Source organism: Chelonia mydas, chromosome 14, assembly GCF_015237465.2.
Source record: "Chelonia mydas isolate rCheMyd1 chromosome 14, rCheMyd1.pri.v2, whole genome shotgun sequence".
NCBI lineage: Eukaryota > Metazoa > Chordata > Testudines > Cheloniidae > Chelonia > Chelonia mydas.
This window is the reverse complement of record NC_051254.2, coordinates 31,982,164-31,995,031: the sequence shown is the minus strand read 5'-3', so window position 1 is coordinate 31,995,031 and position 12,868 is coordinate 31,982,164. Positions and strand designations below refer to the sequence as shown.

Here is a 12,868-nt window from a genome sequence, read left to right as displayed (position 1 = left end):
ACAACCCTTCAACCCTGGGGAGATGGAGGGGATGCAAGGGGGTGACCTAGAGCTGGTGACACTGGCTTTACAACATCTGAGGATTCCCCTGCACTGACAGAATTCCCAGCTGGATGCCTACACTGGCTTTTCGGCCCCTCTGCACTGCTGGAGTGGCACAAAGGGACCAGGGTAACATCAAAGATCTGACCAGCTTCATGCAACAATTTATACAGGAATGTAAGAGGTTTAATGATACACTTAGTCTTGTTTTCATACGGCATGGCATGTTTGTAAGCTTCTGCCCCTTGTACTGCAACACCCTCTGTGTCCTGCAGCTTATTCACTGCACTTGTAGAGAAATCCCAGCAGTTTGCTAACATGGGTTTGGTTTCATTTGTTTCTCCCCTTGTTCAGAACAAGTTATAATGAAGAGGATGATTTTCTCATTCTTTCATGGCTTCACTGTGAGCTCCTCGCTGCCTGGATACGTTGTTTTCTTCATTGCTCTGCACAGTCACAATTTGGCATCAGGTGGGAATTCCTATTTATCCATGAGATTTCTGCCTGCTCATATACCTTCTCCTTCTAAAAGTACCAGTTCTCTCACATTATAGCCTCATGTCATTCACCATGCCTGTTCACCCTGGAAGATCATGCAAGTCACAAACTGGTCTCTTGGTTCCAGATTTTTGTCTGCATTCTAGTGCCATGACTTCAGAAAGCTGCCAGGTCCTCCCAGTTAAGAATTTCCTCCTCTTGGGGGTGGTGTTTCCCTGAGGGACACATGGCTGGTTTAACAGCCCAGCACCGCTCCTTGCAGCCCCTGGCACAGGAGTATCCTGGGAGTACTTGGGGCCTGATTTGCAAAAGTGAAAAACACTCACCACTGCCAGCGAATTCCATGGGAGTGTGGTGTGGACATGTAACATGCCATAAGAATGCAAATCAAGCCCTAGGTGTCTCAAGTTAGTGGACAGTTTTGGCCTTAATGTCTCTGTGCCTCAGTTTCCCATATGGAAAATGGAGATAACAAAACCTCCCTACCTCAAAAGAATGTTGTGAAATTAAAGTCATTAGTTGTAGTTGACACACTCAGATAGGGATGAGCACCACAGAAAAGCCCTTGAGTAGATAATATAATTCTATATCTAGTGCAGGATTTGGAGGGTAGCAGTAAATATGTCCTGGAGCCTCTCTGAATGATTAAGATAAAAAGAAGCATTGAATAGCTGCTAATTCACTGAGCACCTCTATCCTGTGCACTGAATGAGTCAGGGCTCCCATGGAAAAAATACCATGTTTTCAAGTAATTAAAGACTGTAGCATAATGAACACACACAAGGGGGCACAATTAAGGTTTCATGGAAAACCTTAATTCTGGCATTTCCTAGTCTTGGAGTGCTTGACTTGGCCACCTTAACATAGTTGCTGTCTGTAATTAATCTATACAGTTTCTATCTTTTTCTCAAACAGAAAAGGAGTACTTGTGGCACCTTAGAGACTAACCAATTTATTTGAGCATAAGCTTTCGTGAGCTACCGCTCACTTCATCATCTTTTTCTGGCATTCTATGGTGCAATCACATTGGTAACTGACTCGAAGGTTGCACTTATTACAGTGAAACATTTTACGATACAATAACATACAAATTGTGACTAAAATGCTTTAGTAATGATGATAAACTGGCATTGCCTCAGGCACTGCCTCTTCTCCTTTGTGGGTACTAGTCTCATACCCTCTGTCTGTGTTAGAGAATTGAACCATTGCTCATTGAACAGGAGGGCTGTTCTAGTGTAAGCACCAGTGCTGCATTGCATCCACACTCTTTCTGTTTGCACCCTGCCCACTTTTGTGCCCTGCCACGCTGTTGCACCTAAATTAATGTCCATTCAGTTTCTCTCTGACTTAATCACTTTTTTCCACTGGTACATTTCACAGCACAGTTTACAGTGACTGGACCTGACCATCCAATCACCACCTCCGTAGGTGGGGAGGCCGTCCTGCCCTGCCACCTCTCCCCCAGGATGAGCGCTGAGAACATGGAGGTGCGATGGTTCCGATTCCAATATCATTCAGTTGTCCACCTGTATCAGGAGGGACAGGATAAGTATGAAGAGCAGATGCTGGAATATCACGGGAGGACAGAGCTGCTGAAAGATGGCATCACTAATGGAAGTGTTTCCCTCAGAATATACCAGATCCAGCTCTCTGATCATGGGCAGTATACATGCTTTTTTCAATACAGTATATTTTATGAAGAAGCCATATTGGAACTGATGGTATCAGGTCAGTTATAGTTTTATTGTTTTGATTTGCCAGCAGTATAATAAATGGAGTAATTGCTCATTGTGATTTACCCCTTGATCTCTCTCATTCACACATGAATATCCAGAATTCTCTTTTAGCTTCCAATTATTGCAAAGCAGGGTCAATCCCTGAGGAAAAATGGAAGAATTTTGCTTATGTGCTCTGTACTTGGGGCAGTTTCTAAATTTTATTTTAAACAGAGTAGTATAGAGTTCAAATATTTCTCTGACAATAAACAAACCCACTGTGATGATTTGAGGACTCTGTCTGTATAGTTTATGAATTCTGTTTGATATTATGAAGTTGTTTTTATGAAAATTGCTGTATCATAGAATGTCTCTATGTCTACGTGTATCCACCGTTACTGACCAAGTCGTAGCACATACACCAGACTGTTTACAACGAGGAGTAGTTAGCTTTAACTACTTTTTAACTCTGACCTGTCAATAAGTATGCTAAGGATGTTAGCTGGAACTGGGAAGAAGCCACTTCCTTCTGCTGGTCTGTAGGGGGACTGGAGTTTGGTGAGTTGAAAATTACGAGAAACAGAACAAAGGAACCAGGTGTTAGTGATGGGACATAGAAACTAGAGACAATCAGTAGGACAGGAACAAGAAACTTTGGGAAAGAGAGAGGAAGAACGCAGACCAGCCAAGACCAGAGAAGACTGTCTGAGAGAGGGAGGTTCCCTGGCTGAGAAGACAAGCCATGTGCTGCAGCAAAATCTGACCCACCCCAGAGAATGCTCTGGAGTGGTAAGGAAATTGTGAGAGGGAAATGCACGTAGGTCTATTATTTTTCTATAGATCTGTGTTTTCAAGAAAAGAGCAATGGTGTTAGAATCCTGTGCAAAGTCTCTGTGTGTTACCCTACCACATAATATGTGGATCCAGAATGCCCACACAGCTGGAGTTCTGGGACAGCAAGGGTGTATTTAAGCTGTGGGGCTGCCTATGGGAACAGCACTGGTCCCAGCAGGGGCTGGGCAGTTGGAACATGAGGTCTCACTAGTTGAGGGGGTGTAAGATGGAGGATCTGCACCCCAAGAGTGGTCTGAGAGACCTCAGGCCTTGTCTGTGCCTGGACTCTGCTCAGACTCTAGAGGTTTAAAACACACGTGATTCAATGGTTGGATCCCCTCACAGCAGTCTGGTGAGTGGCCAAGAGGGGGTGCTTGACAAAGCTGTAACACCCCCTCACTCTCTTTCCTTGGGTTCTGCTTATATCAGGTGTCTGTCATTTGCTTATTTAAACATAGAACACTTCATCTGAAACCTTTCCAGCAGGTTTTTTTTCTTTCCCTTACATATTATGGGCCAAACCTCGAGAAGGGCTGATCACTGATGACGCCCACTGAAACTGCAGTTACTCAGTGCCTCTCTGGATCTGGATCTGTGTCTATTAACTGATTTTTTTCATCATACAATTGGATCGATTTCTTTTGGAATTGCCTTGTTATTTTCATAGTCCCATACCCCTCTGGAATAGAGCCGGTTGGGAATTTTTTGACCAAGCTTTTCTTTCATCAAAAATTGCTGATTTGTTGAAACTGAAACTTTCCGTGGGAAAGGGTTGGTTTCAACTGAGTTTTTTACTCAAAAATTTTGAAAAAAAGTTTCAAAATTGTCAAAACGTTTTTGTTTTGATATTTATAACATGAGAAAATCCATTTTCCAGTTAAAATCAACTGTTTGTTTTAAAATGTAAGCTAATTGTAGTAAATAAGTAAAAGTAGTCAAAATTGAAATGAAATGTTTCAACTAACTTGACTCAAAATGCTTTGGGGATTTTTGATTCATGAAAGTTTTTGGAGACTTTGATTTTTTGTCTCAGTTTTCTAGGAGAAATTTTTTGTATATATCTTGAAAGTCTTCACAGGGCAGGAAAACTGCTTCCTGCCCAGCTCTGTTCAGGAACTAAGTTCAGGAAGAACATTGTCATAGTATCTCAGGATGCTGTCAGAGTATCTCAGTATCTTTATCTACAGATAACTCGAAGCTCAATATAAATGACAAATTGAATTGTGAAATAATCATTTTTAGATAAAGCAATAAAGTGACCTGTCACCTGAAGAAATATATGAAAATAGTCAGAATGAATTTACTCTCAGTTTTAGTCTCTATAATATTAATTTCCCCATAAAAGAAGAAACCCAGTCCAGATGAAACCAATAGAAGGAAACTGCATTGTAAGGCATAAGATATAAATTAGGAGAGGAAGAATAAAAAGCCAAAGCCAAAAACAAATATCAAGAAATTGTTTCAGTGTTTATCAGGGGTTGGTAGTCTGCCAGAGAGTTGGTGGGTAAAGTGTACCAATACAGAAGAAAGGGGGCAATCAAAGAGGATAAGGACGTTACAGAGAAGCTAAATGTTTTCTTTGCGCTAGTCGTCAGCACAGAGGAGATATCTGCTCATCTCAGCTAATAAAGATGAGGCATTGTCAGAGAGTGATGTATCAAAAGAGAAAAAGCTGGAACAAACTAATGAATTAAATAGCAAGGCGTCACCAAGAGTTCCTTCAGAACAGTTATATGAATTTAAGAGTGCAGTGGCTGAGCTGCAAACAAAATCATGCAAACGTTAAAATCACTGCTCGACTGGAGGAATGGAAGGCAGCCAGGGTTTTAACTATCAGTAAATATGGTGCTAGAGGTGACCCTTGGATTTACTTCAGAACTGAGTAAATTGGTTGAAACAATAATCAAAGACAGTTAGAATAAGTTTCAACTCTGTGGAATTTCCACATAATTATATGGCAAACTTTTGTGGTTTTGAAACTTTTCAAACATGAAACAAGTGTAGCTGAAGCACTTTTGTCTTCCTGAATCCAGCAAGATCCTGAAATAATTGGTGAAGAGATGTGAATGTCCCATTCATCTCATTGGGGTATTGACTCTGAAACATAATGATGACATTTAAAATGTCATCATTGTTGACTATTTCGTTCCTGAGATCCAACAAAGTAAACTGGCCAGAACTTAATCTATCTTCTAGTGAAGGGCTGAGTCCAGTGCAATGGGATTGAATATGCAATTTTAGAAGTCCAGGTGCCAGGACCATAAGCAGGGCAGAGCAAGTGGGGCAGTCGCCCAGGGAGCAAAGCTGTGGGGTTGGAAAAATGGGGTGGAAACAGAGGCGACTAGTAAAGCCCTGCGTGGCAGAGCTCGGTTGGGCCAGTCCCACACAGCTTGGGTTCAGGAGGGACTTTCTCGGCAGGCTACCCATCTTGTCTGGGTTGGGGGAGATGCAACTAAAAAATCTGGGGGCACGTGACCCCCCATACATGTTGCTGCTGTGCAGAAAAAAGATGAAAAAAATGGTAGGGAGCTCAAATATGCTTGCTCACCCTGGGCATTAAAATGCCTAGTTACTGCTCTGCTAGGTGCTTCAGACCATAGATCACCAAGGGCCTTTTCCAGTGACTTCAGTGGGCTTCGGGCCAGGCCCTGTCCTCTAACATGCACTGTCCACACTAAGCTAAGTGTTCAGCTTTCGAGGGTGTGTGCACTAGTGAGATTCTGATATCTAGCTGAGTAAAGTATTGCAGGCCATAGTGAAGGGAACAGGCCCCCCAGCACTCAGTGACACACACCTGCAGTGAGTTTTCCACATAGCTCACTCTGACGGTGGGTGCTGGGGACAGAGAAAAGAGTTAATTTGCTACTTCTCCTGAAGGGTAGGCTCCTGTCTGCTTTGCTGAAAGTGTAGAATTAACACAGGTTCATTCCATTCTCCTCTAGCTATGGGCTCGGACCCCCACATCTCTGTTGATGGTCACCAGGACGGAGGAATCCGGGTTGTGTGTCAATCGGCTGGGTGGCACCCAGAACCTGAGGCTCAGTGGAAAGATCACCATGGGAAGCTGCTATCACCTGCCTCTGAAAAAATATCCAAGGAGACCAATGGCCTATTTCAAACTCAGATTTCTATTGTTATAACAGAAGATTCCAACCGGAATTTGTCCTGTTCTGTCAGGAACCCGCTCGTCAACCAAGAGAAAATATCAACAGTTTTCATAGCAGGTCAGTGCCCATCCACACTGCACTGGGGTCTGACAAGACATTACAGATGTTAGTGGGGAGTATATAGTATTGTGTGATTATTACTGACCCCCTGTTTATAGCTTTTCTCTGGGTAACACAAGACACCCTCTGTTACACTCTTACCTTGGTTTCTTTCTTGCATTACATCCAGAAGACTACACTAATCTAACAGCAGCGCCAAGGGCCCCATCAGGATGCAGGCAGGAGTCAGGACAAACTCCCACTGGCTTAAATGAAATCTTTACCTGAGTAAGGAGTGAAGAATCAGGCCTGAGTGTCATATTTTGGTGGAGTGGCAGCATGTTTAAAGTTGTGGCAGAGTTTTATTGTGACAGCACTGTTAAACCTTTATTTTTAAGAAATGTAGTAAAAATGGTTAAAAAAAAATACCACAACCAAACCCAGCCCTATTGTTATGGGTTGGACATAAGATTGGCACTCACATATTCCCGGAATACCAGACATTCCGGTACTTCTGAGAATGGTGTGACCCCGTCCCCATTGGTGTGATCCTGATCCCGCTGGTGAGGTGGTGCATGTGAGGTCAAGCTGAATGGTAGGCCGCTATCTTTAAACTTGCACCACCCTGCCCCCACCAGTGTGACCTTGTACACACTGTGTGTGTGAGGTCATGCTGCACCAGGGTGGGAGGTGCCATTTTTGAAAGCCAGAGGTGGCAGAGCAGCATGCCCCATCTAATACCAGACAAAACCACATCTGGTTTTGTCCCAGTGCAGGACAGGGGACAAAGGTCTCAAACGGAGGACCAATCGGTTTAATACCGGATGAGCAACTTCCCTAGTTGGCCGTAACCACTGCCCTTAATTTAAGACAGGGGTAAGAAGCCATTAAGCCCTTTTGTGGAACCAGAGAGCTGAAAAAACTAGCAGCCTCCACCCCAAATATAGGCACATGCTACTACCCAAAACAAAGGCCTGTGTCAGGCAGATGTGGGTGGAGGGGTTTGGCTGGGTATTATTTTGGTAGAGGGGTGTGTGTGAGAGAGAAGCAGCGAGTACACAGCACAGAGGCGGACACAGGGAAGGAGCATAACAAGCACTGGGAGTGTGGGCCTGAGAAAAGCATAGCAAGAGAGTTCTGGGCTGAGTGCTGGCTGAAAGGGGCTTGGAGCTGTGAGCAAAACAATGGTTTGATTCCTTCTGCTTTGCAGAAGATCTGTCTCTATGTATGTGGTTTGGTTATTTTGTTGATGACCAGCTCACCACAGTGCCCTCCCAGATCCAGAAACAGACTCCAGCATTCCTGAACTCCAGTTTTCTACTGCAGTCTAGTGAATAGCTGTGTAACTCAAGGGAAAGTGGGGGTCAGGCCTGTCTCTAGTAACTAGCTTAGTAGGAAGCTAGCCATAGCTCAAGTAGTAGAAGTTAGCGCTGAAGCTCTATAGGGTCTGGGTTCAAACCTTTCTGCTCCTGCTGCAAGAAGGTTACAATTGCATATAAAAGAATTTATTTTTTAAAAATACTAGTTGATTTAATTCACACAATGAAAAAACATCCTTTAAAAAAGCTGTTTGATCTCAGTGGGAGGTGGAAGTGGCAGCCTTATGGAGTGCTGGAGTCGGAGTGTATTATTGACAGCCATGTCAAGGATGTGAAGGCTGCTAGGAATGAAGGAATGTTTTTTCCTTCACTTCTGATTTCTAGGCTGTTCGGGTTGTGGTGGGTGGGTTGTGCCTTGGTACCACCTTAATGGTCACTAAGGAAATTTTTTGTTTTTGTTAATTAAATTAATAGTTAGCCATTAGTGTAATAAAATAACAACAACACTTTGCATGTTTACGGCACTATTCATCTGAGAATCTCAGATTGCTGCATTCTGGTATTTGCTGAATAGGCTCTGGTGTTGCTCATTGTTTCATAATCACATAATGAAGAACCCCGTCCTGGTGCCCAGGCTCCCCACACAGAAATAAGGACCCTAGGGGGTTGTTACTTGGACTTTCCTCACTCAAATTTTGTTGCAATTAAAATCTTGCAACAAGATATTGTACATATACATTTTCTTGGGAGTTTAGTTAAATTTTGAATTGACAACGGGAAAATGGTTCTAAACCAATGAATGTATAAGAGTGCAGGGAAGGTGGGAGGAGGAGGAGAGATAAAAGCAAAGCTTGGGAAGCAAGTTTCCCTGGAGATTAGTTAAATAGGGCCTACAGTTTGGGACTCACAGTGCAGTCTGTTGCAGAGATTCCCATTTCATGGAGGTCTCTGATACAAAATCATGGAGCAGGTCCTCAAAGAATCCATTTTGAAGCACTTGGATGAGAGGAAGGTGATCAGGAACAGTCAACATGGATTCACCAAGGGCAAGTCATGCCTGACCAACCTGATTGCCTTCTATGATGAGATAACTGGCTCTGTGGTTATGGGGAAAGCGGTGGATGTGATATACGTTGACTTTAGCAAAGTTCCCAGATAACACTAAGCTGGGGGGAAAGGAAGATACACTGGAGGATAGGGATAGGGTCCAGAGTGACCTAGACAAATTGAAGGATTGGGCCAAAAGAAATCTGATGAGGTTCAAGAAGGACAAGTGCAGAGTCCTGCACTTAGGAAGAAAGAATCCCATGCACCGCTACAGGCTGGGGACCGACTGGCTAAGCAGTGGTTCTGCAGAAAAGGACCTGGGGATTACAGTGGACAAGAAGCTGGATACAAGTCAGCAGTGTGCCCTGGTTGCCAAGAAGGCCAACAGCATATCGGGCTGTATTAGTAGGAGCATTGCCATCAGATCGAGGGAAGTGATTATTCCCCTCTATTCGGCACTGGTGAGGCCATACCTGGAGTACTGTGTCCAGTTTTGGTTCCCCCACTACAGAAGGGATGTGGACAAATTGGAGAGAGTCCAGCGGAGGGCAACGAAAATGATTGGGGGCTGGGGCACATGACTTATGAGGAGAGGCTGAGGGAACTGGGGTTATTTAGTCTGCAGAAGAGAAGAGTGAGGGGGGATTTGATAGCAGCCTTCAATTACCTGAAGGAGGGTTCCAAAGAGGATGGAGCTAGGCTGTTCTCAGTGGTGGGAGATAACAGAACAAGGAGCAATGGTCTCAAGTTGCAGTGGGGGTTGTAGGTTGTATATTAGGAAACACTGTTTCACTAGGAGGGTGGTGAAGCACTGGAATGGGTTACCTAGGGAGGTGGTGGAATCTCCATCCTTAGAGGTTTTTAAGGCCTGGCTTGACAAAGCCCTGGCTAGGATGATTTAGTTGGTATTGGTCCTGCTTTGAGCAGGGGGTTGGACTAGATGACCTCCTGAGGTCTCTTCCAACCCTAATATTCTATGATTCACTGACCCAGTCCAGCAGTGCTTGGCTGCTGAGATTTATCAAGGTCTCATGGTACTGAGGCTACAGGGCAGATATTTATTTACTGTTAAATTTAGTGATACTTCAGGGACTGAGATAAGGGGAACAGGAATCCAAATGAGGTCTCGTTTAACATCGATGAGCACTGAGAATAGGTTAGCAGGAAAGATGACAAAGGCCAAATGTTCAGCCAAAACTCAGGGCTTGTCTACACCTGAAACGTTGCAGCAGCACAGGTGCAGCTGCCCTGCTGTTGCACGTCAGTGTAGATGCTCATTACAGCAATGGGAAGGGTTCTCCTGTTGTTGCAGTTAACACACCTCCTGAAGAGGCAGTAGCTGGGCTGAGAGAAGAATTCCACCATCGATTTAGCGCTGCCAGCACCGAGGGTTTGCTTGGCTGAACTACGTTGGTCAGGGGCATGGATTTGTCACAGCCCAGAGCGACGTAGCTGGGTCGACCTGACTTTCTAGTGTAGAGCAGGCCTGTGCTTCGCGTTTGTGCCTAGGCTTTGCAGGTGACAATATTTGTATTCACAGAGTTACAGGCTCGTGGTGTCAGAGCACACTATTAGACCGGAAAACATTAACTGTGACATTCCTGGGTGCAAAGGCATTTTCACCTTAATGTTACGTTCCTACCTAATTTACAGTTAACAAAGGCTGGGATTTTCAAAAGAGGGTTAAACTCCCAAATCCGTCTGACAATCTAGCCACCGAGGCAACTGGACTATGAGATAAATGGTCACTTAGGCCAAAAACCACAAAATATTCAAGTTACACCCAGTCCCAAGAGACCAGTCTCTCACCCAGATCAATTTGAATCCCAGATCTCACTCTAAAGACTGCGCTGGCAGCCAGTTCTATAGTAAACCTACTAAAGGTTTATCAGCTCGGAAAAAGGAATGAGAGTTATTGAGAAGTTAAAGCAGGTAAAAATACAAGTACAGGTGAATCACAGTCTATAATTTCAAAAGGTAGCAGAGATGTAGTAATCTGTCAATTTCCAAAAACTCTTTCAGGGCTACCCAGAATAACTCAGGGGATCACCACCTCCTTGTTCAGTTATTCTGCCCTCTTAGAATCCAAACTGTCCAGAGATGAAGAATTTTTCCTTGTGTTCATACTTATAACTTCTTCTCACAGGAGCCAAGCTCACAGCAACACTTCCCATGCAGGTCCCTTCTTCATGGGGTGGGGAAGGAATGCACTTAACAAAGTCTTTGATCCCTGATCTCACACAATGGCTCATTTGCAGGTAATGAACAGGATTTAACATCTTGTTAGAGACCCTTATTTGCATTACACAACAAGACTTTTTTCCTTTTTGATGAGTTACATAGTCACAGAGGTTTACAATGCCAATGCTTGCTATCACTTCATACCATGGGGTATAGTTGAGTGAGAACAGTGCATGCAGCATCCTACAAGCATTTTGGAAAACACTAAACACATCCCTGTCAACTTAACCTCTATTATTTATTTTGATGATGCTAACACATAGATAAGCAAGACTGGTTTTCAGCTGTGCATGTATAAGTGTTCAGTGAGTCCTGGGGACTTGGCATGAGCAGGCATCTCATCTGCCAGCATCACAGAGGGATTAATATTTAACAAGCTGGGCTCCCTGTTTGTTCCCCATAAGTATGTCACTGGCCTGTTGTAGGAAGGGGGATCTGCCTCTCTCCCGCTCAGACCAAGCCCAAGGATTCAGAGACCATGCTGGTTTCACTAGTTCCTATGTTACCCTTTCAAAAACGTGACCATGTATTTTCTGCCCATGTAAGGCCCAATGACACTGCAACTACGGCCATGTCAGGGTGTCTCCAGCAGCACTACGACACAGGTCAGATCTGCAGTGTGGATGGGACCTTCACCATATTCCATAAGCAGGTTAAGGCTTGGACTTCCACTGGTTTAGAAGCAAAGCATGGAGGGCCATAGCTCACCATGAAATCCATAGGTAGCCCCCGATGACTATTCCAGTCAGTCACAATATGACCGCATTTAGTCTGTCAGGGTTTGCAGACTAATGACTGTCACAGATTTACAGGATCTGTGCTAAGTAACCCATTGCAAAATACTGCAGGTGCATTCCGTATCCCACCAGCCGCCAGCGACTGTCATGGATTTACACAATTTGTGCTGTGCCCCAGCCTTTAAGCAGGGAGGGGCCCTTGAGAGTGCCAGACCCCCAAGGGGTCAGATTTTGCCACAAGAATAGGCAACACAGCCTCCACTGAGCCTCCAGGCTCCAGCACTCCTGCTTCTCACAGTGAGCTCTGCCCAGCAAGCTCCTGTGAGGTAGACTCTCTTTCAAGTAAGAATCTGCAGTGATACCAGACAGCCTTTGCCTTTTAATAGTCAGCTGGAATACAGTATCAGGAAGCCCTTAGGTTAGCATAGAGAGGCCAAGGTTAAAACACAGCCCATACCAGCCCCAGGGCTCCCTTCTCAGGGGCCGTCTCCAGCACAGCCAGTCTCTTGGCAATCTAATGAGTGCAGGTGGCCCTCATACAAGCTGTGTGTTTGACTGTGCTTCCTGATGGGTTGCAGGAGTCAGCAGGCTGATGCTTAAGCTTTGTAGCAGCAGTCAGCAATCCAGTATCTACACAGTGCATTTTGTACCAGTCTGTAACCACTCCTGTTCCAGTCCCCAGCTACTTCCTGGCTCTGACCCCCTCCACTGTACCTTCTGACTGTGATGCTGATTAACCTTGGGGCTTAGGCTTCTCGCTCCCAGCTCTGACTCTTGGCTTTGATCCCAGGCCCACCCCATCTGGATCTAGCTCTAACTGGTATGCGGAACTCTTGCTCCAACCATTAGGCCAGACCACCCATGACCTGGTTGCTGACATCCTATGAGACAGGCAGCTGTAGGAACCATCTTGGTGTCCTTTCTTTGTCTCTGATCCTTTGTCTTAGTCCCAGGTGAGAGCCCTGTGTTTCTGTGAGCCCAGTTCTTACTACTGCCTCCTGTCACCTCTGCCCATCGTTGGCCTGCTGCAGAGCCATGCTGAGTTCACATGTTCACACAGTCCTTCAGGAGTCTCCTGTCTCTGTCAGGGCTTCCATTGATATGGGCTGGTCCCAGCCAGTCCTGAGCGACCCATTCAGATCACCCCAGACAAACATCTCATGTCTCCTGCTTTGCTCCAGGGGCAGCATTTTAACCCTTCTGCACCCACTGGGTAGCAATACCAAGGT

General features: G+C 44.9%; 2 protein-coding genes across 9 annotated transcripts in view; one reads left to right on the top strand and one right to left on the bottom strand.

Annotated features, from left to right (window-relative positions):
* The window catches only part of LOC102945825 (zinc finger protein 436), a 1,196,575-nt gene that overhangs the window by 848,469 nt on the left and 335,238 nt on the right, over positions 1–12,868 (bottom strand). The gene's annotated exons all lie outside the window — the stretch shown is intronic.
* LOC102931921 (butyrophilin subfamily 1 member A1) overlaps positions 1–12,868 on the top strand; it is a 46,205-nt gene that overhangs the window by 14,344 nt on the left and 18,993 nt on the right. For 5 of the 7 annotated variants that reach the window (XM_037913566.2, XM_037913567.2, XM_043528793.1 and 2 more), the window contains 3 exons: positions 397–513; positions 1,921–2,268; positions 6,032–6,313. In XM_037913566.2, coding sequence (XP_037769494.1) covers positions 408–513; positions 1,921–2,268; positions 6,032–6,313 — 736 coding nt within the window. In that variant the 5' untranslated portion in view covers positions 397–407. Of the gene's footprint in view, positions 1–392; positions 514–1,920; positions 2,269–3,904; positions 3,910–6,031; positions 6,314–12,868 lie in introns of those variants that run through there. The other 2 variants (XM_043528794.1, XM_043528795.1) reach the window with 2 other exon arrangements.